The sequence below is a fragment of the Chionomys nivalis genome, chromosome 12 (assembly GCF_950005125.1).
Source record: "Chionomys nivalis chromosome 12, mChiNiv1.1, whole genome shotgun sequence".
NCBI lineage: Eukaryota > Metazoa > Chordata > Mammalia > Rodentia > Cricetidae > Chionomys > Chionomys nivalis.
Window position 1 is genome coordinate 34,802,610 of NC_080097.1, and position 27,771 is coordinate 34,830,380.

At 40.3% G+C, this 27,771-nt stretch overlaps 1 protein-coding gene across 5 annotated transcripts in view; it reads right to left on the reverse strand.

Annotated features, from left to right (window-relative positions):
• Elf1 (E74 like ETS transcription factor 1) overlaps positions 1-27,771 on the reverse strand; it is a 93,193-nt gene that overhangs the window by 26,755 nt on the left and 38,667 nt on the right. For 4 of the 5 annotated variants that reach the window (XM_057785874.1, XM_057785877.1, XM_057785872.1 and 1 more), the window contains exon 2: positions 12,139-12,427. In XM_057785874.1, the coding sequence (XP_057641857.1) occupies positions 12,139-12,210 (72 nt within the window). In that variant the 5' untranslated portion in view covers positions 12,211-12,427. Of the gene's footprint in view, positions 1-12,138; positions 12,428-13,048; positions 13,071-27,771 lie in introns of those variants that run through there. The other variant, XM_057785876.1, reaches the window with a different exon arrangement.

Genomic DNA, 27,771 nt, shown 5'->3' on the forward strand with positions numbered 1-27,771 from the left:
ATGTCTTCAGCAACACAGTCCACCTCTGGATGTCAACCAAGGTCTGTAATGTTTTGGGGGTCTTTTGAAGAGCCCTAACAACAACTCAGAGAGTGCTTCTCATGTCTGTCTGGTGTTTGGGGTTTTGTTAGTCTTTGGTTCTTGGAGGGAGAACTGTTAGTCTAGATGAAAAAAAAATTTCACTAAAACTATATATGTATATTTATAAAAAGGCATACATGTATGATAATTTTCAAGTAGACAATGGTATGATTCCTTATGACTTTTTCAGAGAACTTTATTGTTATTTCATCCTCCTCTCTCCTATATTTATCTCCCTCCCTGCTCCCTCCCCCTGAGTGTGTGTGTGTGTGTGTGTGAGAGAGAGAGAGAGAGAGAGAGAGAGAGAGAGAGAGAGAGAGAGAGAGAGAGAGAGAGAACACAAAATGAAGCTGAAGAGGAGGAAAGTGAAGTTAGGCCAGGCGGTGGTGGCGCACACCTTTAAATCTCAGCACTCAGGGAGGCAGAGACAGGCAGATCTCTGTGAGTTTGAGGACAGCCTGGTCTACAGAGCAAGTTCCAAGACAGGCTTGAAAGCTACAGAGAAACCCTGTCTTGAAAAACCAAACCAAAGCAAAAACAAACAAACAAACAAACAAAAACCCTGAAGTTAGGCACAAAGCTCAATGGCAGAGGGAACAGGCCTCAGCTTCAACGCTCAGCCATATTAGGGCGGGAAAAATGCAGACATAAGAAAGAAAAGAAAACATCTCTTTTGACCCAAAACTTTAGTTAAACATGAAGAATACCTTTAATCTTAGCACTTGAAAGACAGAGGTGAGTTCTGAGATCTGAGAGTTCAAGGTCAGCCTGGTTTAGAGAGTGAATTCCAAGCTAGTCAGGACTGTGTCCAAAAGAAAACAAAGAAATGGAGAGGAAAAGGAAAGAGGCACTGGTTCTGTAAATTAGTGGGCAGCGGCATACAACAGAAACATAACAAATAAAGTATGAATCACGAGACCTAGTGCTTTCTCCAACACTGGCTTAAGTGATGTTGTTATACAAAGGAAAGCAGAGATGAGAGAAAGATAAATACCACTGATTAAACTGCAGATTAAAATATGCTTAAATGTGCATGGGCTAAGGAGATAGCTTGGTGGATACCAAAGTTCTGATCCCCAGGAGTCTGTGTCAGGTGGGAGGGCTCCACCTCTGATCCTAGTGCTGGGAAGGTAAAGACAGAGACCCTTGGGCAAGCTGGCTAGCTGGATTACCTAAATAGGCAAGGTCTATTCAAATGTCAGACCCTGCTTCAAGCAGAATAAAGTGAAGAGTAGTGGATGAAGATACTCAGTGTCAACCTTTGACACACACACACATGCATGCCCAGGCACATACATCAGTTTGCCTGGTATTTCGTCTCCTCACAGTGTCATAAACGACACCCATAAAGCCTCCCCAACATGACTGTCCAGACATAAACTGGACAGGGACAACACCACCTGGCATGCCAAAGTGGATGGAGAAGCCTACACAAAGAACTACAGACAGCTGAAGAAATCTAGGCAGAGGAGAGGTGTTCTCCCAGGGAAGAGCACACCAGTTGGTGTCTAGTGCCAAATGGTCAGTCCTGAAGCAGCATTATATAGACTTAGCAGGATATATGTATGTGTACATGTATGTATATACATGTACGTATATATAAAATACATGTACAAACATATATATATAAACAAATATGCATGCAATAACAAGTAGTGAAAAAATAAAGGCCATGAATTTGAAGGAGAGCCAGGATGGGTATATGAGAGGGTTTGGAGGAAGGAAAGGGAAGGAAGAAATATTGAAATTATATTATAATCTCAAAAATAAAATTTAAAACCATGAGACTATTTCAAAGTTCTTCACTTGCCACTTCTTCAGGGTACATCAATTCACATAAAATAAAGAACTCACATGTTCGTAAGAATAAAAAGGGCTGGAGAGATGGTTCAGTGGTTAAGAGAACTGGCTGCTCTTCCAGAGGACCTGAGTTTGAGTCCCAGCACCCACAGGGCAGTTTACAAGCATCTCTAACTCCAGTCCCAGGGATCCAAATGCCCTTTTTGGCCTCTATGGCAGGCACACATGTGCTATACTGACATACACACAGGCAACACACACACACAATAAAATATAAATAAATTTAACACTAGGAGAAGTAAGAAGCCTGAAGCTACAGAGCACATCTCAGGTGACACACAAAAGGAAGGAAAATGCACACACACACTCAGGAACTCCGCTGTGGACCTGGACTCGAACTGCCTTTCATCTGGACTGACTAGCAACTGACTAAAGATGAGTCCTCAAGAATCCAAACCTTCAAAACCACACATTCCTCACAGTACAGGGAGCCCTGCATTCTACAGAAGCAGAGGCAGGGGGACTGCTGAAAGTTCAAGACCAGGATCTACCTAACAAGTTTGAGGCTAGCCAGGGCCATGAAGGAAAGATGGTATGAGCAAACAAATTTCACATGTTTAATTCTCTAAGATTTAGATTTTTAAAGTAAATAAAAACTTCTGACTTGAATCTATCTGCTTGGACTGCGACAACAACTACCAAAAACTAAGTGCCTTTAACAACAGAAATGTACTCTCGCAGTCTGAGGATTATGTCAGAAGTGAAGGTGTTGGCATATGGCTGGTTCCCTCTGCGGACCTACTCAGTTCTCTACTTGCACTGGCTGTCTCCATGCTCACCTGATGCTCGCCCCATGAGTGCCTGGGTCTGAGCTTCCCCTTCTAGGAGTCACCCTATGGTAGGGGCTCACCCCATTTATCCTAATCATCTGCAATGGTCCCATTTCCAAATAAGGTCACATTCTGCACTAATATGGGTTAGGATTTTAATAGATGAAGAGGGGTAAGTTAAACAAATTCCACCCCTAATAAGACTCAATTTCTCTTTAAGTCTACTGTTTAAATACTGGTTTCTTTTATCCCAATATCAAAAGCTTATGAAAATAAAATGAAGACATATATAAATTTACTGCTGGTTTTAAATTTAGAGTAGACTTTATATTTGAACCCCCCTTTTTTTTTCTGCATTGTCTAAACCTAACTCTTTTCCAGGACTGATTTCAGAAAAGAACTTCAAGAAAAAGGTTCAAGCCGTGAGCACAGCAGCATCCCCCCCCCCCGCCACCCGCCGCAGTTCCAGATACTGGGGAGACCGAGACAGAGAATAGCTTGACCACAGCAATTTGAAGCCAACCTACACAGCACCAACTCAAAAATAAAATTTAAAAAGTTATGATGAGACTAGTGACAGCTAAAGAATATCTGTAGCTTCTTTTATAAAACTACCTTTAGTATTACTTATTTACTATTGCTGATGAATCTTTATTGTTGTGGTGGGATCAAACCCAGGACTTTGAGCATGCAGGCGAGTGTTATCCCTCAACTACACCCTAAAGAAATAAAGTGACAGTCTTTCTTGGTACTGCTCTATTGCTAAAAAGGGACACCATGGCCAAGGCAACTCTTATAAAAGACAGCATTTAACTGGGGCTTGCTTACAGTTGCAGAGCTTTAGTCCATTTTCATCATGGTGGGAGCATGGCAGAACTCATGGTGCTGCAGCAGTAGCTAAGAGCTACATCCTGATCCACAGGCCAAGAGAGAGAGGGGAAGAGGAGGTGGGCTTTTGAAGCCTCAAAACCCAGTGCCATACTTCCCCCATCACGGCCACACCTACTCTAACAAGGTCACAATTTCCGACCCTTCTCACGCTTCTCAAGCCACTCTCCGATAAATCAAGGGCATCCTTATCTCTATGACAAGTTTTAGGCTAGCCTGTGCTACAGGATCCCCTAACTCAAAAAAAAAAAAAATTAATGCTCTCCAAACATGTCTAAAAGCGTTCCTCATTTAAACAAATTAATTATCATTTTTTATACCCTCTTGAAGCCAATCATATCCTTGGAAATCTGAGGATAAACTCAGATAAATCACACATGCTAAGCAGACACTGTACTACTGAGTCATACCCCAGTTCTAGGTATTATTTGAGAAAGAGAATTTCACTAAATTCTAGCATTACTTAACCTTGTCTCTACATCGGAAAACATTTTAAAACAGCAAATGAGTACCAGATAATCCAGAGTATCCAGGGATATGGCCAGGGCCTATAACTAAAATTCCCCAGGTGGGTCCAGTTTGCACTCGGGGTATAGAAACACTGACAGGAAGAATCATTCAAAGCCACATTGCCTAAACTGGGTCAACTCTTATCATTTATGCAAATCTCTGAGTACTAGAAATCTAAACAGATATGTTATTGGGTCTTCTGCTACTTGACATTTGTAAATGATTTTTACTTTGTTTGTGGAACAAAACCAAAGTAAACCACAAACCCTGGAGAAGAAAGATTCCCTGGATTCAAAATTCTATCAAATCAGTTTTGGAAGCCTCTGTTTCTAAAAGCCAGTTTTGCTATAGTGAGAAAACTGAGTTTCATAGGTTTTCTAACTTTACTGGCAATCTTAAAGGCTCAAGGGGAAAAAAAGAACATATTATGTACAGGTAATCCCTAGAGCATATGTTGAAAGCAAAATTTCAGCCAAAATTTTAGCAATAATAAATCAAACCAAAGACAGTTCCTTAGATTTCGACACTGCCCCCGGTAGCTTCCCTTGGTTGTGGTTCATCTTGTAGGTTATGAGCCAATACCATCAACTAAAGGAGAAGTGAAGGGACGAGCGGAAGCAGCACGGTGCGTGCTTCTGCTAACAGATGTCTTTATTTCCCTCACTCGAGCAACCCTGAAAACGACAGAATACGACTTTAGTGCTGTTATGCAAGTTTATGTGTCCAACAGGCGTTCAGATATTAAAAACACAAGCGCACACACATAACTTGTTTGCCAAATTTCCCTAACAGTGGCTCTTAATCTGCTCCAGGGTAATTGTGAAACATCCCGCCACAGCCCTCTAGAAAAGAGCTCACAGCCAGAGCAACGTTTTCCCCAAACAGCAGGAAGAAACGTCTTTGTTAAATTCCCTCAATGCAGATACTTCTTCTAAATAACAAGTACAAGATAGGCACACTTTCAGTAGTTCATATGTCCGTACCAAATAGGCAGACAGACAGACAGACACACACACACACACACACACACCAGCTGGGCTGGTGCCTCATTCCTCCCATCATCTTCAAACCCTCCTCATCTCCAGACTTCTTCAGTAAACACACAAACTAAACATAGTACACTTATGAAAATAAATCTTCAAGGCAAACTCCTGTGCCCTGCTTTCCAATCAGACTGGGAGGCCCCGCCCAAGCTTTCAACCTTGAAGACACCACTCTGAAAATCTGTGATTTATTCTTGAAATGACTTCCTACACTTCCGTGTCTGAAAATAATAAAAATAACAAACAAACATTAGCACTTCATCCTATCACGGCGGCCAGTGACAGTGTTCTGCCACGCGCCAAGGCACTGCCTTTACGAACGTGACAAGACGGTAGAACAGGAAACAGTCCATCTCTAGCTGGGGATGTGAACACACTTAAACAAAATACAACTTTGCTGAGGAGGTTCAAATTACCCAGGTTCTCAAAGTTGTTTTTGTTTTATTTATTTTCTGGGTCTACTTAAAAATAAAAAAAAAAAAGGTAAGGCTATCTTTAAAAATTATAGGAATTAAATAACATGGAGCTAAATAACATTTTATACTGCAAGGCATATAATAAGTAAGCAAGAAAAATAAACTGATAAAATTGTTTAATATTTTACTTAAATAAAAACAGGAAATCCCTTTTGGTTCCTGTTTTACTTTTGTTGCTTTTTGGGAATTAGGGGCTGGATCTCGTGTTAGGCAAGCTCTACCACTGATCCTCATGCCTGAACCTCCCAAATTCTGGATTATAAGCATACACTGTTGAAATAAACAATCCCAAAAACTGGCGTTTGGCCAGAGAGGTGGCTCACTGGGTTACGGTCCCTGCCACCAAGTCTGACAACCTGAGTTTGATCCTCAGGCCCCATTTAGTGAAAAGAGAGAGCAAACTCCTATAAAGGTCCTTTGACCTCCATATCTGTACCATGATGTAAACACGATGGATCGATGGATGGATGGATGGATGGATGGATGGATGGATGGATGGATGGATGGATGGACGGACGGATGGACGGACGGACGGACGGACGGACAAAAAGACAAATGAGCTTATACAATTTTTAACTGACTGGCATGACCTTTAACCCTTAATAGGTACTCTCAAAGAATGTATGAATCAGAATTGGAACCCAAGCATAGATTAAATGTAATGTTGAAGAGTGCTGATTTGGGGTGACTTTTCAACTTGGTGACAAAAGCTATCACAGGTGAACAACTCTAGGTCTTCTAGCTATCAGAAACTCGTAATGTTACAATGTTATACTTCAGAAAATGAAGAGGCTAAGCCATGTCTGCAGCCCTCTAGTCTCTATCTTTGAAAGCAGTTTAAAATGATAACCCTAACAAAGTCATGGTGCAAGCAGCTGCCATGTTAAGGCAGCTTACACCACTGAAGCTGCACAGCACTGTGCCATATTGCCGACGCGTACTAGTCAGTCTGCCCAGAAGGAGCAGTTTAATTCCCAATATGGAGAGGGGGAGGAAGGGGGAAGGGATCCAGCCACAAGAAAATGTATGCTATGATTCCATTTATGACTCTCACAATATGCAAATATACAAGGACAGAAAGCAAAGTAATGGTTTCCAAGACTGAAAGTGGTAGACAGCATACACCGATCACCCCTTGAAGTGTATCATATATCAAATCTAGAAAGTGATAATTAAAACTATGTGATATTGGCACAATATAAAAATACCTCAATTAAACAATACATTAGCAAGTCCGAATTTTATGTAATTCAACATATAAACAAGGTTGACAGTTTGAGGTTGGGAAACATTTTGCAACAGTCCTCAACAGCAGAGGGGAGGAAGAGTTATGAGATCACCGTGACACGGGCTTCAGATGAGCCGAGGAGCTAAAGGCGTGAATACTAGAAGAAAACCTTATACTAGTGTTAAAAGAATCTTTCTTCAGAGGAACCTAAGAAAAAATTAATAAGATTAATTCATCATAGTGATAAATTTTAGTTAAACTTTTGAAATTTCTATAGGGCATAACACATAATTAAAATTATTACTAGACTTGGAGGAAATGTCTGAAGAAAAAACAAATTACCCATTCTAACTGTAAAAAATTGTTGAGAAAATAATGATTCTAATATATATTTATAAAGAAGTATTGGGCAATAGGACACTAAGTAACACAAAGTTAATGTGCTCAATAAATAAAATTTAAAAACAATAAGCTACCTCACTACTAGCTCTTATGAAAAGGCATATTAAAATGGTAAAATGTCATTTTTCAACCAATAGAGGATTCATAAAAGAAAGAGGAGGATTTGTGTTAGAAACAATATTGGAGGGCTGGAGAGATGGCTCAGTGGTTAAGAGCATTGCCTGCTCTTCCAAAGGTCCTGAGTTCAATTCCCAGCAACCACATGGTGGCTCACAACCATCTGTAAAGAGGTCTGGCGCCCTCTTCTGGCCTTCAGGCATACACACAGACAGAATATTGTATACATAATAAATAAATAAATATTTAAAAAAAAAAACAATATTGGAAACACACTGCTTGTGGAAACTGATGCCATCTCTGAGGCGATGTTTTATGTCAATCTTTTAGTAAATTCAGTAATTCTTTTTTTTTTCTTTTTTTTTCTTTTTTTTTTTTTGGTTTTTCGAGACAGGGTTTCTCTGTGGCTTTGGAGCCTGTCCTGGAACTAGCTCTTGTAGACCAGGCTGGCCTCGAACTCACAGAGATCCGCCTGCCTCTGCCTCCCGAGTGCTGGGATTAAAGGCGTGCACCACGATCGCCCGGCAGTAATTCTTTTTTTGTTTTCTGTTTTGTGGTTTTTTTTTTTAAAGAAAGTTTCTCACTATGAGGCTCTAACTGACCTAGAACTCTCTATGTAGACCAGGTGGTCCTCAAACTCACAGGGATCCACCTGGCTCTGCCTCTGACGTGCTGGTGTTAAAAGCATATGCCACCACCCCCAGCAATAATCCCACTTTTAATGATTTTCAGGTGTCCTTGGCTCGACTATCTAAACACACACTGTATAAACACGGGGCACGGAAAAGATGAGAGTACTCGGTCAATACAAGCTCTGCACCAGGAGCAGCTCTCAAAGCATCCACTCATCCACCCCCTCATCAGTCCTACAATTTAGGTCCTTTCATTCATTTTCATTCTTACCATGCAGTTGAGGAAATCAAAGCACAAGGGGTTAAGTAACGTGCATAAGTCACAGTAATAAACTAAGAACAGAGCCAGTATTCAACCCATGCATTCTGATTTCAGTATTTCAGTTCTTCAGCACCACTGCCACGACAGACGGCATGGTAGGACCATTCCCAAAGCTTTTCATTGCCATACTATATAAATATGAAAAGTTTTATATGTAATGGTCATGGTTAAGGGCTGACAGGATAAACAGCGTGCCACTCGCACATAGGAAAAATAAATACTATAAAGCCAACAGAGACGATTTTATGTGCCCCAATTTCATCTTGTAGCAGAGGCTGGTACTGAAGTCCTAATCCTCCTGTCTCAGCCATCTGAGTGGCAGGATTACAGGTATAGCTGCACATCTGACATAGTTTATGCATTTTGTATTTGTGACTTTTACACTGGTAAGTCATTATTTCATGTAAGAATACAAATTAAACTAAGCCAGTTACGGTGGCACATGCCAATAATCCTTATTGCAAGAACTCAGAAGATGAACGCAGGGAGATCTTAAATTCAAGGTTAGCATGGGCTACATAACAAGATCTTATTTTGGTGAGGCATGGTGGTGCATGCCTTTAATCTCAGCACTCAGAAGGCAGAAGCAGGCAGATTTATTTAAATTCAAGGCCAGCCTGGTGTACAACATGAATTCTAGGGCAGCCAGAGCTGTTACATAGAAAAGGAAAAAAAATCTTAGCTCAAAATTAATGAATAAAAATTAAAACAAAACAGGGGCTGGAGAGATGGCTCAGTGGTTAAGAGCACAGGCTGCTCTTCCAGAGGTCCTGAGTTCAATTCCCAGCACCCACATGGTGGCTCACAATCATCTGTAATGAGATCAGGCGCCCTCTTCTGGCATGCGAGCATACATGGAGACAGAAGACTGTATGCATAATAAAGAAATAAATCTTTTTTAAAAAGTGAAAACAAAGCCGGGTGGTGGTGGCGCACGCCTTTAATCCCAGCACTTGGGAGGCAGAGGCAGGCGGATCTCTGGGAGTTCGAGGCCAGCCTGGTCTACAAGAGCTAGTTCCAGGACAGAAACCAAAAAGCTACGGAGAAACCCTGTCTCGAAAATAAAAAAAAAAAAAGAAAGAAAGAAAAAAAACAAAACTAAACAAGGAGACAGAGCCACCGTTTAAATAATTTGGTAATACAAGCTATGGATACTCCTGAACTCAACATCAACTAGAGCAAGCCAGAAGGACACATTATTGCAAGTCAAACTACATGGGTTCAAGTTGTAGCTCTTATAAACTAGCTATATGGTTTGGAGCACATTACCTAACTACTTTATGTCTCAATTTCCTCATCACAAAAAATAAGGCTATTGGCATTTTTTTCATAGGTTAATATATAAAGTCTTTAAGTGTAAAAAGGAGACAAAAGAGGAAAAGTGTATAAAGAAGAAAAGAGATGAGAAAAGAGAAAAGGGGGGGAGGAAAGAGGCAGGTGTGGTGGTCACGTCTCCAAGCCCAGCACTCAAGAATCGGGAGTCTGAAAACCAGGCATTCAAAGCTTTCATTGCTATTTGAGACTATTATTCAAAAAACTAGAGCCGGGCGGTGGTGGCGCAGGCCTTTAATCCCAGCATTTGGGAGGCAGAGGCAGGCGGATCTTTGTGAGTTCGAGACCAGCCTGGTCTACAAGAGCTAGTTCCAGGACAGGCTCCAAAACCACAGTGGAACCCTGTCTCGAAAAACCAAAAAAAAAAAAAAAAAAACTAGAAAGTGTGCCAGAAATGGTGGTAAACACCTTTAATCCTAGCACTTGGGAGGTAGCAATAGGCAGATCTCTGAATTTGAGGTCACCCTGGTCTCAACAGGAAGTTCTAGGCAAGCCAGGACAACACAGTGAGACCTTTTCTCAAAAAATTAAAAATTGTTGTAAATGGTAACACATGTCTTTAGTCCCAACACTTGGAAAGCAGGTATCTGTGAATTTGAGGCCAGTCTGGTCTCCAGAAGGAGCTTTAGGCCAGCCAGAACTACATAGTGAGACCCTGTATCAGAGAAACAAAATTAATAAGTAAACAAAATAAAAGTAACAAAGTGGGGCTGGGGGTGAAGCCACCAATACCCTTCCCAAAGACATAAAAGTAAAAAAGCTAAGATAACTTAAGTACACCCACGACAGGGTGCGCACAGGCACTGCTGTCAGTACACCTCTGTGTCTGCTTGCACACAATAAGAACACTGCGCTAGAATGTAAAATGTACGTCTGTGGTCAAGAGTGAGCCGGTGAGCCGCTCAGTCCTGTCGACTGTGCCACATCAAACCTTACCACACCAAGCCCGGGACCTATCACGGGGCCTTTTATCTATGAAGAAGCCACAGCCAGCACACTGTTTTTCAAACTTTAGTATGTACACAAACATCCTGTCTTAAAACAAGCCAAAACCACTTTCTCCTCTGAGAATCTCCCTTCTACTGTCACTAGAAATTCCTATCTATATTAATATGCTTTTCGTTGTAACTCTTTTTACCCTCAGTTGACTACCATCTTGATTTTAAGGCAACTGAGTCCAAATTCTCACTTTTTGTATTGTATCACTTCAGTACATAATACAAGTAGCTAAGAAACTGCAATGTCCCGCCAAAACTAACAATCAATTTTTATTATTTGTAGTAACTATGTTTCTAGAATAAAAACAGATATCAAAATTGTTATACATAAAAGTTTTTTTTTTTTTTTTTTTTTTTGGTTTTTCAAGACAGGGTTTCTCTGTGGCTTTGGAGCCTGTCCTGGAACTAGCTGTGTAGACCAGGCTGGTCTCGAACTCAGAGATCCGCCTGCCTCTGCCCTACATAAAAGTTTTGAGACCAGGCTTATTCCAGCCTATAAATCAACCTTATAGAACATACTTTAAATAAACCACAGCTGTTTTTTTTTTTTTTTGGCTTTTTGGCTTTTTGGCTTTTTGGTTTCTCTGTGTAACATAACAGCCCTAGCTGTCCTGGAACTCATTCAGTAGACCAGGCTGGCCTTGAACTAACAGAGATCTGTCTCCCTCTGCCTCCCAAGTGCTGAGATTGAAGGCACGCACCACCATCACTCAGCCCCCACTGCTTCTTAAAAGGAAACTAATTAGGCTCAACATATTAATTCCCACACCACCTCTCACATCCTTGCCTATTTTAAATTAAGTAAATTATGAAGTTCCAAGAGATTCCATTCTACCCTCTGTGGGAGGATCAAAGTTATGTTCAAATCCTTTACCTCAGTATCTCTTGAGGTCTTAATTCATGTAAAGGCAATAACTGACACAGCATATATTCTACATGTACGTATATATTCCACTATACACACACACACACACACACACACTGTAAAAAGTAACTTCAAAAGTGTTGGCTCAATTCCCCTACAGAAGACAAATCCAGGTCTGGAAGAGTTAGGAAACTTCATCGGGATCATATTCGTTGGACTGAGAAATGTGATTATGGGATGGCCAAATTGTTTAATTTCCTTGAAAAAAATAGCCCATAATTAAAAGATTAACTATAAATATTGGTATGTTCTCTAGAACTTTTTAAAGTAATTTGAAATATTATACTTGGGGTAGTTACTATTTGGTCTCAATTTAGAAAAACAAGATGAACCACAAATATCATTTCCTTGTTACTACATCAAAACTAAAGGTAGCATTTATATACAGTGAATTGATACTTAAAATATGAAATGGCATTATTGGCAAATATTTAATTTCTAAATTTTTATTTCAGTAAAAATTGATAGTATTCCTACTATCAAAGTAAATAATATTCTGATACCAATAAAAACTCCTAAGAAATGTACTAAACCCATCTTTTTTCCTGGCTCACCTGCTGTTCATCCTCCATGACGTTACTTGCAAATTCAAACACCAGGTCGTTCTGTTGGACAACAGCAGCCATAGTAAAGCATTCCCCTTAGATCCACGTGAGAGTCCCAAAAGGTTCCAGTCTGGAGCAGTGGGGTGCAGGAAGGTGTGGTAAAGCCTCCCCCAGGCAAGTCTGTGCAGTTCCTGCAGACTCAGGCCTCAGAGAAAGCAGTGCTTCAGGTTTTCTCCGTTCATTGACATTCTAGCAAACTGGCACTTTTTCTGAAATAATTCTCTTGGTCTTCTTAGTCCTGAAAAACAAAAGCTTACATTAGTGAAAAAGCAATCACCCATCCCCTGGCTAAAATGTAACAAGTGACGCAGCACCATGCTCACAGTGTCATTGTTGCTCTTAAGTAAAACCAACACAGGGAGTAAACACAGGCTTTTGTTTTTAAAGGCACACTTTCTTAGAAGGCTTCATTCCTCAGATAAAATCTCTCCTACTTACGTTTTCTTTCTTCCCCAAGCTATTCTTGAGTTAAAGTACTGAATGTGTGTGTGTGTGTGTGTGCGCGTGTGTGTGTGTGAATGTGTGCGGGTACGTGGGGAGGGAGGTGTCCGATAATGATTAGGAAATTTTAAATCCCAGCAGAAGATATATAAACAATTACATTCTTTCCACTAACCCAGCAAATTACTTACATGTACATTAGCCACTACTCTCTAAATGATTTCATAATGGACTCCTTTGTCCTTAATAGCAATGAGCAAGCACCATCCCCAACTATATGTATGTATAAAGACAGTTAAAGGTTGTAAAGTTGTAAAAGCTGTTTTATGAGCTTTATAAAACGAGCAGAAATCCAAGCCTACTTTTCTGTCCCTGAAAACCTGCAGTGAGTAAAAACGCTGGGAGTTACCATACTGACCCCGTCTTCAGGGGCTTCTTTTCGAAAGCACTGAAATGTAGCCTTATCTGTAACACAAGCAACAGGAAGGAAACTGCACTTGACCACGTCACGGCAAGTTAGAACATGCAAAGGGCTGCACTTTACAATAGAACAAAAACAGAAATGCAACTAAGGAGCAAAACAACCCCACAGTGCTCTGAAAATGTCTGCTAAACACATTATGTATCAGTGTTTGTAAGAGGTAAAGTTACCACTAAAGAAATTAACATAGGTATTTAGCACAATTGGATTAAATATTAAATGTTTATGGCATAAATGTGGCACAAAAAGTTTAGCTTTAAATATTCGTGTTTTTTAAATCTAGGTATTTGAAACACCTTTTATAATATTAATATAAATATTTCAAAAAGATGACAACTTGAAGTAAAGGGTGGTGACTAATCCTAGCAATTTCACTGTAAAGAATCAAGTCTGGGAATGAGGAGCCATGGTGAGTCAGTTTCCTGAAGAACTTACATCTAATTAGCAGGAGCGAGCCAGGTCAGCTATACTATTTCCTAATTTCTGTCAAGTCAATTCCCTGTATATTCCAGGTTTTAGAGATCAGCATAGATCACTGTGATTTCCATAATTGGAAATCAAAATAAAATAAGGGTTAGGAATTCAAATCAGATTTTTACTGACTCAGTTCCAACTCCGTGGTGCCCAATTCCAACCCATCCCAACCCTTTCAACGGAGATTTAACTATAGCATTAAAAAAAGGACTTTTAACAGAGTCTGGTCATTTGGAGGGGGGCATTTTTTGAGAAGGCAAAAAATATTTTCATGTTTAAATTGAGCACAGACGTATCAACATATATATTTGATCTTGCACAAACATTACTTATTGTTGCCCTTAAATTATGACATAACCCAGTTTCTCTACGGTAGTTCTGCCGTACGTGTTCCCTGTACAAGATAGCTTTGTTTCCCTTCTTAGTTCCCATTATCCCCATTCCTGGAGTCCATTATTCCCATTCCTGGAATGTTCCCTTCCACCTCTGAATCTTATCTTCCCATTCTTCCATGTTTAAATCACATTTTGTTTTTTTGAGAGAGGGTGTCATGTAGTCCAGGTGGTCCTCAAACTGGCTGTGTAGCCAAGGGTGACTTTGAACTCCTGATCCTCCTGCCTATATGTCCCAAGTTCCTTCATAAAGTCTCCCAACTCCATCCTCAGTCCATAAGGACTGCTCCCTTCAAAATCACAGCCCTTACTGCCTGGAGTGCCAGTTTAACACTAACCACAATGTCTCACATTGTAAAGTGCTGTTCACGTAACCCATCCAAATAAATGTTTCAGGGCTTGCTGTCTGAAAACCAGGATGCAAGCATCAACAAGTAGGGCGAAACCTCTCCTAGGGAAAGAACCAGAGTTTTAAATTTCTTCTGTACCCACCAAACCTGTGTGCCCATACTAATGATAAGAAAGTTCATGCTAGTGATAAATACCTACCATTGAATATTCAAGATATGTCTACATATATTCTAGATTTAGAAATAAGGTACTTTTGATATAGAGGAAATTATTACCAACTTCAAAACCAAGAGCAAGAAAATACAAACAGGATTGCGGAATGTTTGTGACACACAAGTTTTTCTGTAAACGTTAGGTTCAAGGGTATTCTAAAATCTGGTTTTCCTAGTAAGAACAGAGGACCCATGAAAATAAACTGTATAAGGTTCCAAAGCATACTATTCCGCAGCCACATCTCCATTGTGCTTTACTAAGTGACCTTTGGACATTTCAAAAATAAGGACAAGCAATGAAAATAGCCTGACTACAACACATGACTGACAACACGCAAAAATAACCCTGAATGGCTACCCCAAATCTATCTGCAGGGGTTACCCCAAATCACCATCACCCATCCACCATCCGCAGGGACTCCCCAAAAGATAATTTAGCTCCCCCACGGTTTCAGTTCGCATGTATAGAGAAGCTCATTAACTCAAATCAGAAGAAAAGCATCTTCTTCAGTCTAATTAGACCTCGGATGCTCTGTGCCTTCCTCCTTCTCTGCCTCCTTCCTGTGCAGGTATCCTGTGGCCTTAAAGTGGTTCTTGAGGAAAAACCTTTCTGGTTCTTTTCTTTTTTCTTTCTTTCTTTTCTTTTTGGAGCCTGTCCTGGAACTCGTTCTTTAGACCAAGTTGGCCTTGAACTCACAGAGATGCACCTGCCACAGCCTCCTGAATGCCGGGATTAAAGGCCACCACTGTCCAGCCCCCTTTCTGGTTCTTAAGCCAGACGTACCTTCTATGTATGTCAAGGATACTGATCTGAAATAACATAGCTCAGCTGTATTAATTTTATTTAGTAACAAATACGATCCTAAACCAGCAATCAAGTTTTCATTAAATAAGGGTGGTGCCCAGATCTCGGGCTGTAAGCACAACACAGCCGGCACTAGAATCTCATTTCTTAAATAATTACTGTAATATACAGTCTTGCTTCTAAACCCACCCAGACCTTTGCTATCACAGTTAAAGACACAGATTTAAGTAGACATATATGGGACTCTACTTTCTAGTTTCTCCAAGCCCAGTCAGTAAACTATCACAGGTCCACCCCAGAGTCTGAGTCACTGCGTCCAATGTCCAAAGCAGACCATGATGCTTCCCTAAAGTTATTCCAGCTCAGAAAAAACATGAGCATTAAGACTGACAGCAACGGAGTCTGTTCTACTCTAAGACAATTTAAGGTCCTCAGTAAATTTTCAACTTGTTTAAATGCTAGTCATGGAGGCAAAAGCCCATAATTGTAGGCTGGAGTTTGAGGCCAGCCTGGGCTACATAAGCAGCCCTTATCTAAAACAGTCAAACAATAATAATATCAAACTGGTTTAAACTTATGCATTAATGAGTCATATATTCTAGAACATTGCTGCTATAATAGTTCTCAAACATGTTTTTACAACATTATAAAGCAACAAGGAACTAGGAGAAAACTCTTCACCACAGAGTCGCAGGTGCTACCTTATTTGCACATTTTGGGAAGAAATCCAGTTGGGCATCCAAACAGATTCCCAGGCTAGCTCTAATGCCTTTTGCTTTGGAGAGCTACACCACAGAAATGCTTAGGATTATGATTCCTAAGATCTATCACCAATCTTCACATTTGAACTAAAGTCATAAAACAAAACAATGGCATGAACTCCAGCCTCAGACCACTTGGGTTCTGCCTCTGAGGTGTGGCCCTGAGCAAAGCTTCCATGCATTCGATGACTGCTTGTTCTTTCAAATGAGCATGATAAACGGCAGCAAAATCTAGAACGGTGAATGTCATCTGTGAATACTTATGCGGCCAGTGGTAGAGAACTTCCTAGAAAGACATTGGCTTCAGTCCCTAGCCCTGCTTAAAGAGAAAGGCAAATACATGTGCAGAATGCCTGGAATATATGCTGAACTCAATAAACATTAGCTTAATTATAGCTCTGAGTACAGTGTGCAAAATACGCAACAGGTGCGCCTCAGTTCCCTAATTATTTCTTAAGTCCCATTTCTATAATCACCGAGACTCTCCGCCACAATTACTGGCTCAACTCCAACACCGTAGCCCCTAGCAACAAAACCTAAGTTGATCCCAGTGCCTTGCATTCTGGTGTCCTCTTGATAAAGTCCTAATTTTTATACTGGATTTAAAACTTCACTTATGGGGCTGGAGAGATGATTCAGAAGTTAAGAGCACTGGCTGCTCTGGTAAAGGAACTGGATTTAACCTCAGCACCCACATGGTGACCTTCAATCATATGTAATTCCAGTCCCAGGAAATATGACAACCTCACCCACCTGGTACACAGATATACATGCAGGCAAAACACTCATACACAAAAAAATAAGCAAATACTTTTTTTAAAAAAAAATTATCAGGGCTGGAGAGATGGCTCAGAGGTTAAGAGAACTGACTGCTGTTCTGGAGGTCCTGAGTTCAATTCCCAGCAACCACATGATGGCTCACACCCATTATAATGAGATCTGAGATCTGGTGCCCAGAACACTGTATATGTAATAAATAAATTTTAAAAAATTATCAGAGTCTAATTAGAACCCTATCACTCAAAAAATGGTGGTTTTATCAATTTTAAACACAAAACACTGGTTCACATTAATGACTACAACAACTTAATTCAAATGGTTTTTGTATAATTTATTGTTAAATATTTCAAATATAAAAAATCAATCCTTCATTAAATATAAAGCATAAAATATAGGATTTCCTGAGAAACACTTGAGATACAAAAACATGAAAAATCCATTAAGTTTTGTTTTGTTTTTTGTTTGTTTTTCGAGACAGGATTTCTCTGTAGTTTTAGAGCCTGTCCTGGAACTCATTCTATGGAGCAGGCTGGCCTCAAACTCACAGAGATCGGCCTACCTCTGCCTCCCGAGTGTGGGGATTAGATATGTGCCACCACCACCCGGCAAGATTTTTTTTTATTATTATACTCAATACATTAAGACTTTTAGCTGGGTGGTGGTGGTATTAAAGGCGTGCTCCCCCACTGCCCGGCTCTAATCTGTTTTTCAATGTGTTAGAATGCTAGGCAACAGAAATGAAAACCAAGTCCGCGGTCACCAAACTAAACTGCACAACCTTCCTGAGGTCTGCACACTATGAACCTAAAAATGTTGTAGAATCACAGGTTTGAGAGTTGAAAAATAACCACACATGGATAACTGAGGACTACACATTCATTGAAAAGGCAAAGAATTTGGGCCTAAAGCAATCTGACCTAAGACACAGGCAATTTCTCCTCCTGCCCGTCTGTCTATACTAATAGAACTTCAGTCACGTTTTTATTATCAGAGTGTCAGAGGCTGGACACACAGCCCAGTGTGTGCCCTTGCACCCACAAGGTCCTGAGTTTAATCCCCAGCACCACCAAATACAAGTATCAATTGCTGAAATATCTAACCACACTCTAGCACAGTTATTAGCAAGTGTCTTGCATATTTTATGCATTCTCTTGATGGGATAGATCACTTCTAGCCATGTATTTATCTGGAACTGAAAGAAAGGTTTGCAGATTGCTCCTTTATCCTTTAAGCCTTTGTTTTACTATGACTGTTGATATCCAAGCCTACCATACCATATTCTTACTTGACAGCTTCACTCAGCCTTAACAGTGGGGAATAATAAAAATAAAAATAAATGATAAAAACTTGTAAGCCATTTTATACCACTTCCACAATTTAATAACTCCTTCAAATATTTTCAGATAATGTTTACTTGTTGTTCATAGCTCTTCAAGTGTAGTATCACTGCCATTGTTACTGTAACAAGTGTGAATATAGGGACCAAAGATTACTCAGGGGTTAGAGTGCTTGCCACTTGCAGAGGACCTGGGTTTAATTACCAGCACCTACTACAGGCAGCTCATAAGTGCCTGTAACTCTAATTCCTGAGACTTCATCGCCCTCTTCTGGCCTCTGTGGGCACCAAACACACATGTGGTTCATATACATCCAAGAGAATAAACATAAAACATAAAATAAAATATATGAACCTTTAAAAAGTAAATGTGAACTCGGGGGGAGGAACCACACCACAATGTAATTACCATTATGTAAACAGAATTTAATTTCTCCGAAAAGAACAGCATTAGCCTTTTAGTTACCCATAGAAAGGGGGAAAGAACAATAACTTAAGATTTTTTTTCTATGCTTATGAGTGTTTTGCCTGCCTACATGTATGAGTACCACATGCGTGCCTGCTGCCTGTGGAGGTCAGAAGAGGGCATCAGAGCTCCTGGAACTGAAGTTATAGATGGTGGTGAGCCACACTGTAGGTGCTGGGAACACTTACATTGCAGAAATAGGACGTGATCTTAATCTCTGAGCCATTTCTCCAGCCACAGGACAATAATTTTAAAATAAACCTCACTATAAAGATCTCTCTGAGCCATGTATCACATACATAAAATGGGGGGAGGGGCACAAATTAATACTCAAAGTAAACAAATCATTCCTCACTGCATTCAGGCCACTAGTAATTTAATTTTAAAAATACACCAGGTATGGTAAACTTTAATCCCAGCACTCACAAGGCAAAGACAATCACACCTCTAAGAGTTCAAGGCAGTGGAGCTGGAGAGATGGCTCAGCACTTAAGAGCACTGACTGCTCTTCAAGAGGACCCGGGGTCCAATTCCCACAGGGCAACTCACAACTGTCTGTAACTCTAGTTCCAGGGCATCTGACACCCTCACATAGACATACATGCAGGCAAAACATTAATGCTCATAAAATAAAAATAAATTAATTTAGGGGAAGAAAAGAGTTCATGGCCTTACTAGATCTACATGGCAAGCTCCAAGCCAGTTGAAGCTACATAGTAAGACCCTGTCTCAAAAAAAATTAAAAAATAAATAAATAAATAATAAAACGCTTGGGGCTGGAGAGATTGGAGAGGCTTGTGAGTTACATGCTTACTGCTATCCTAAGAGGACCAAAGTTCATTTCTAAGCACTGTTGTGTGGTATACTCACATACATACACACAAATAAAAATAAAAATTTCCTTAAAATAAAATGCTAAAAAGACAGGCGTGGCTGGCATTCATCTGCAATCCCAGTATTTGGGAGCTAGAGGCAGGAGAATCTGTTCCAGCATGAGATCCTTTCTCAAAAGAACAAAAAAACAAACAAACTTTGATATCCTAACTTTTTAAAAAGTTAACCTTTTAATTTTTTTCAGGCACTCAGCCGGAAGACAAAACTGTCTCTGAGAGTGGAGATGTGCTTAGAAAGAATGGAGGAATAAACCAGATCTCTGTGATTCGCGCCACCCCACAGATATGACATCAGCTTGGTTTTGTTGGTTTCTTGGAGACAACGTTTTCCTGCATAGCCATGGGTGCCCTTGAACTCAGGGTCCTTCAGACCCTTTTCATCTGTCTCTGAAATGCTGGGGTCTCAGGGATACACTTGTCTCCCACATCTTGTGATTAGTTAGCTAGTCAGTACGGCTACTTAATATTGGACACTGGTTCATTTACATCAACTGTCTTTACTTCAGTCATTATGTAATTAAGAAAGAAGGCCACAAGACATGTTAAAACTGAGGGGCAGCACAGGGGAGTGAGGCATCCTTGTCCAAACTGATTTTACTTTCATACAAACACAGCACAAATGGTGGCGCTGCATGCAATGCCTCAGACAAGGTTCTGGAGACCTAGGCAAAGCTGAAGCAAGTCTCTCCCCAGTCAAGCTCACCTTAGCCTCAACTATGTTCATTAAAAAATCAAGGGCACAATCAGACCAAACCGGCTGACTTTCCGCACTTTCGCCTTTTTGCTGACACCCAGAGGAACAGCTCCAGGACTTCGCCCAGTTCCTCCCCACACCTGAAATTCCAGTTCTGTCACATCCTTCTCCACTTTCCTTTATCAGCCACTCAGCTTACCTGGTGTCAGGTTACGTGCAGGCAGCATTTATAGTACCTGAAAAGCCAACAGACCTCATACTTAGGCCTGTTCGTACCTGTGGTTTCAGGATTAACTCTTTCTGAACATGCTGAAAACACAAGAATTTAAAGCTAAAAGACAAACAGTGAACAATAATCATAAATTTAGTTATGAAAAAATTATAATTCCTTTCTCAAAAAGGCTAAAAGTTATCATCATCAAAATATTAAACCATGCTGTTTTCTGTAAATTACCATCTAAGGAACTTTCTTCTTCCCAGTACCTAAAACCTAAACTCTGACCAAAAAAAAAAAAATCTACCCAGAGAATGTAAACATGTTAAAACATCCTTATCAGTAAAACCTGTTCAGGCAACTAAACATTTTTCTCTGCAACAAACAAGAATTTACTTGCAAGAAATCTCTATTCCATTCTGTGGCTGTCTATTCCTCTGGTTAGTATTTTCTTTTTAGAAAAACAAGCCCTAACGCCATGGTTTTCCCATCTGAAAGAATAGCTGATTCCCATCAGAAACACTCAGGCTTTGGCCCTGAGTGAAGAAAGCCAGAGAAAGTGCTTAACCTCCATAGCCTGGAGCCCTCAACAACCATCCCAGCATCTGCAAGTGAGACACCAAGCCTGGGGTACAAACTGACAGCCTATCCTTGAATCCACTGGGGGTGGGCGTGGAGTAAAGTGAGTTCAGTTTTGAGAACCCACACCATGTGTGGTTGGCCTGCTTGCAACCCTGGTACTGAGGAGACAGGGGAGGATGAGCCTGCTTGCCTGCCACCCAGACAGTCTAGCCCAGTTGAGCTCCAGGCCAATGAAAGACCCTGTCTTATGGCTGGGGAATCCTCATGACTAACAGCACTTCAGCTTCTAAACTCGGAGAAAATAAAACATCAGCAGCGTCAAGAGCACAAGGACTGGAGGTGGAAAGGCAGAAGGCGTGGGTTTAGTAGTACAGGGCATACAATTAAAGAACTAATGTGTGTTCTATTTTTCAATTTATAAATCTTGGAAACAAACTTCACTGTTAAGTAATAGAAGATTTGTGACCTATATATATATATGGGCTAAATTTTTAGGACTTTTATCTTTTAAGATATAAGGACTCAACTTTTAAATCTAATATTAGACTCCATTTCAGCTACATTAATTAAAGCGCAGCTCCTTTGAGAGAACAAGGGGATCAAGTGACAGAATGTGAGGGTCATAAACACCCGGCAACAGGAAAAGATCTCTCTGCTCCACACTTCGTTTTTGAGACAGGGTCTCAGTGGGTAGCCCCAGCCAACCTTGAACTCACTGTGCAGACTGGGCTGCTCTTGAACTCAAAGATCCATCTGCCCCTGCCTCAGTCTCCAGAGTGCTGAGATTAAAGGTGCACATCACCACTATGGGAAATAAAAGGTTCTTGGATATACAGTGACCAAAATGTAATTCAAAAGCAAATGTGTAACAACTCTGAGGTGTTTCGGGAAGCACACATCCATGTTGCATAACGGGACTTCACTGCAGCGTTGGTTCAGAACATACAACACGCCTTCTGTGCACTACATGTCACTACACCATGCCGTACTCTGAGCACTGCCTGAAGCCTTAGCTCAGACTCAAGACTACTGTATGCTATGAACTGCAAAATGTTTTACATGTTTTCTGTTCTTATAGAAACAGTTTTAACTGTGGAAAGCAAAGACTTTTAGTACCTAAGGATCAAATTAATATATATTGGGTTTGGCTGTTTTAGAATGTTTGATTTCTTTAAACTACTACATGTGTTGATGAAGTGAGTTTCATTTTTAAAAAGAAAATGTTCTGTGAGATCAGGGAGATTACTCGGCAGGTAAAGGAACTTGCTATCAAGGCTGATGACAACCTTTAATCCCTGAAACCTAAAGGCAGGGAGAATCAACTCCTGAAAATTGTCCTCAGACCTCTAAACACAAGCCATGGTGCGTGTACACACACACACACACACGCACACACACTAAAAATTCTGAATGTAGTTGGGCAGCGGTGGTGCATGCTTTTAATCCCAGCATTTGGGAGGCAGAGGCAAGTGGATCTCAGTGAGTTCAAGGCCAGCTTGGTCTACAAAGCGAGTTCCAGGAAGCCAGCACTGTAATACAGAAAAACCCTGTCTCAAAAACATTAATTAATTAATTAATTAGTTAGTTAAATTTAATTAAATATAAAAAAGAAAGTTCAGTAAATTTTATCTTGAGAATAAGACATAATTCCCAATAATTTGGAAATAGTCCTATGTTTTTATATGAAGCAGCATTCTCAGTTTTGTTAATTATAAAATCAAGCTGGGCAGTGGTAGTGCACACCTTTAATCCCAGCACTCGGGAGGCAGAAGAAGGCCGATCTCTGTGAATTTGAGGCCAACCTGGTCTACAGAAGATAGTTCAGGACAGCTAGAGCTGTTATACAAAGAAACCCTGTCTCAGGAAAAGAAAAAGATAAAATCAAACTACCAATCATCTCTGAAAATTGTCACATGTTTTATGTCCCACAGTATCAAATATTCAGCAAAAATTTATTTCATATGAAAATAAACATGTAATCTTCATTAGTATGTAAAAACTTACATATGTATACACACACAAAAGAACTGTTTTATTTAACTTTTTTACATCTAGTGTAATGTGTGTGCATGTGGTTGGTGTGGTCAGTAAACGGCTTTGCGGGAATTGGTTCTCCCCTTTCAGCATGTGGGTCCTGGGAAATGTACTCAAGTTGATAAACTTCAAAGAAAGAATCTCTCCTCGTTGGACCTTACAAAATAATTCCTAAACCGGGCGATGGTGGCATGCCTTTAATCCCAGCACTCGGGAGGCAGAAGCAGGCAGATCTCTTTGAGTTCGAAGCCAGCCTGGTCTACAAAGCTAGTTCCAGGACAGGCTCCAAAACTACAGAGAAACCTTGTCTCGAAAAACCAAAATTAAAAAAAAAAAAAGAATTCCTTGTGATTTACTATCAGTAAATGTTTGCTTTGTACATATTTTACATATGCATATAACTGGGGGTTAATGTAAGATTCCTCATGAGAAAAGTAGCCATGATTTAAAATGCTCCAAAAAGCCCTAAAGTGCTTCAGTGACACTGGATGAGGTTTTCTCCAATAGGAAATGGTTAGCTATACTCCTTTGATGTCTATCTAGAGCTAATGAAAAGATCTCAAGTCTATGTGCAGAGGCACCTCTACTATTGATGGATTCAGTGATAAACAGCAATTCATGAATATTTACTGAATTTACCTATATGCAGTACTGTGGAAAATACAGAAAAATAATTCATTGTCCTTGATTCATGAAGTTTACATGTAGCTCAGCAAATAAGATGCAGCTAGCTAAACCCCAGAAGGCAGTATCTGATTGTTAATAAAGCAGGTTGGTGATGTATTCTTATAGCCCGTCCAGAGTTTTTTGTTTCTGGTTTTTTTTTTTTTTGGTGGTGGTGGTGGTGGTCTTTTTTGTTGTTGTTGTTGTTTCTTTGTTTTATTTATTTATTTATTTATTTATTTAAGATTTCTGCCTTCTCCCCGCCACCACCTCCCATTTCCCTCCCCCTCCCCCATCATCCCTAAGAGTAATCCGGGTTCCCTGCCCTGTGGGAAGTCCAAGGACCACCCACCTCCATCCAGGTCTAATAAGGTGAGCATCCAAACTGCCTAGGCTCCCACAAAGCCAGTACGTGCAGTAGGATCAAAAACCCATTGCCATTGTTCTTGACTTCTCAGTAGACCTCATTGTCCGTTATGTTCAGCAAGTCCGGTTTTATCCCATGCTTTTTTAGACCCAGGCCAGCTGGCCTTGGTGAGTTCCTGAGGGTTTCCCTGTAGCTTTGGAGTCTGTCCTGGAACTCACTCTGTAGACCAGACTGGACTTGAAGAACTCCACCTGTCTCTGCCTCTAGGATTAAAGTTGTATACCACCATACCCGTCAAGATTTTCTAAAAGATGTATTTACTTATTACTTATATAGTGTTCTGCCTGCATGTATGATTGCATGACATAAGAGGGCACCAGATCTCATTACAGATGGTTGTAAGCTACCATGTGGGTGCTGGGAATTGAACTCAGGACCTCTGGAAGAGCAGCCTGTGCTTTTAATTTCTGAGTCCCCAGCCAAGATTTTTTTTAAAACATGACTCTATTACATTCTTTGTACAAACTGTTCAACTAAACACCAAAATAGCCTTCATCCATTTGGATACCAGTAAAAATGACATGACTAGCTGCATCTATGCCTGACTATATATCAAGCTGAATTAAGTATTTTGAATAGATACTGAGTGATTCAATAAAACAAAATGATATCCAGGACAGAATCAATTTTCTTTGCTACTTAATACAGCCTGCTATCACGAGCATCCAGGGAAGCTCTCCTGCTAAGGACACAGCTCAGTGGAGAGTGCTGAGCACTCAGCTAGCATCTTCAAAATCTGGCTTTGATCCCCAGCCCCACAGAAAAAAGGAAGGAGGAGAAGAAAAGAGAAGCAAGAAGTGCTCACTTTAATTACTTCTTACAAAAAAAACCATAAAAGCTAGCTGTAGAGAAGATTCACTCTCGTTCTTTAATCAGCCTGCTGATTTGATTCCAGAATAGAGCTTCCAAGTGTGTACATGCACCTATGCTTGTACTTGGGTGCAAGCTGAATACTGAATATGCAAAAATAAAGGCAAGAAAGGTATGATCCTTGTCCTTAACCGGTTTGTTCCTAAGAAAGAAAAAGCTGGAGCAGACAGCTAAATGTAAATAAATGTATCAACCTAATGATGGGGGTGGGGGGGATAAATACTTAGGAGATGAAGAAAAATTTACAAAGTGGCATGGGAACTATTTCATTAGTGCTAACTCCCATTTTATCTTCCCAAGTTCACAGTCTGTGAGAGAGAGGGAGGCATTCTCGTTGGAAGGAGCAAAGGCAACACCGACACTGAAATCTAAAAAAGAGGTGGGGCAGTCCTCGTAGAAAGCAAACCTTTCCACAGGGAAACGAAGCTGTTTCACCTCCTAGGTTATCTTCAGCAATTTTTGTAGTGTACAAACAATGGAAACCAAGAAAATGCCAAAAGACATACAAAAGAAAATACAACCATCTACTCTGCTATAATAAAATCACAAAAGTACATTTTTCCTCCATTGTTTGAAATTAAATACAGTTCATAAGACTTGGCATAGTGGTACACACCTTTATTCTATAGAGACAGGTACATCTCTGTGGGTTTGAGACCAGTCTCAGCGACACAGAGCTATATAATAGAGAGACACTGCCTCGAAAAAAAAAATTAAATAAATAAATGTACTTATAAGCCCCAAGTCTTATGAGTAAGAGGTCCTGCCTCAAACAACGATGGCTCCGTAGTGCACTGGTTGTGGTTCAGTGGCTACAAACATGCCTAGCATGTGTAAGCCTGGGTTAGTTCCAGTTCTAAAACCAAACAGCATGGCTCCTAACTAATAACACCAAAGTTGTCTTCTGCCCTACATGTTCATGTACTCCTCACACACATGTGCACACATAGGAACTCGTGTGCATGCATGCACAAAGTGAACAGCAACGCCTCCAGCTCTTAAGGAATGCCACCCAAGGTTGGCCTCTGGCTTCCACATGCATGCACACACACATGCACATGTGTGTGCATTCACCCATATACACACACGTGCACACATCCACTCTCATTAAGATATACATGAGCTTAGGGTGGTGGTACATGCCTATAATCCCACCACTTAGGAGGCAAAATCAAGAAGAGCATCATGAGTTCAATGCCAGACTGGGTACATATAGTGACTCTCAGAAAACAACAAAGTCACAAAAGGAAACATCTTTCCTTGTGTAAAATTGTACTTTCTTATCAAGTTCTGTATCTGATGTCCAACTGCCACCACATATCCATAAAATCTATGTAACACAAAGAAGCCTACCATATCCCTATAATCAACAAGTACAAAAGTTCAATGAAACAAGCTTTATGCTTAACTGAGCTCCCTGATGGGAAATTAAAGCAGCAATTGTACATCTGTGTCTCTGTTCCTCTCTTCGTGGTTTAACCGACAGGAAGCAGAGAGCAAGATATGGCATACAAACGTCAAGTACTTCCTGCCTTCTCTGCTGCATCTTACTTTATAAATAGTGCCTATGTAAAAATATAGTCAAGTATGATAGCAGAAACATAAAAAGAAAAAAGAGACAATAAAAGTGTGTTGGTGTTGAGATCTAAGACTCAATATGCACACAGAAGAACAATGTTCAAGTCCTTTGACTAGCCAAACACTGTGGCCAGGCTCCTTGACACAGGGGCTGTCAGAGCCTGAAGGAGGACTGCTGCAGAGCTTTAGTAAGACCCTGTCCCAAAGGAAAAAAATACAAAAAGGACTGGAGCAATTACTAAATAAGATACTTGTCTAGCATGCAAAAGGCCCGGGGCCCAAAGAGTAGAAAAAAATTTGAAGACCATATGATGAATAAAAGAGCAAAGCATGCCTACAAACTATTTTACCTGTTTCAAGAGTTTGACTGACTCAAGAATAACAATCGTTATCCTCCCTAAGCCTCGCTTTACATATCAAAAACAGGGGAGGCAGAGGCGGCTAGATCTCTCTGAATTTGAGGCCAGCCTGATCTTTGTAAAGCATTCTAGGCCAGTCAGAGTTATATAGTGAGCCTCTGTCTGTATTTTATTTTTATTTTTTGGAGCCTCTATCTTTAAACAAACAAATAAATAAAATAGAGAAGCTTGTAGCTCAGTGGTATGTGACGTAGTGGGCAAGATAGAACATGTCCACCTCCAAAAATGGCCCAGTGACACAGGACTGATTAATTTGCCACTTTGATCTCTGGGGTTTGGTTATTTGCTCTATGGTAGGTTCTCAGACACTCCAGACTTCTCCAACTCTCTGTGCAACCAAAGGATGACCTTGAACTTCAGACCCTCTAGTCTCCACCTCCAGACATGATTCATTCCATATAGGTACTCTTCAACTAAGCTAAACCCAGACTGTTGATTATTTATATAGAGCCTTTGTAAGTCCTGGATTATTATTACCTGTGCCCCAAACTCCCAACAAATTACCCTCACTTTCCCAAAGAACAAGTCAAAAATTTGGTTCCTGTAATTTATTTAAACAGCTACCATCAACTATACATAAATCAAGTAAAACTGTTCTCAATAATTAAATTCAGCTACTTGGAACCATTTTAAACTAACTTCCAATTAATTGAAATGGAAGTTGGTATTCAATTGTTCACCATGCCTCCCAAACTAATAATCTTTATGA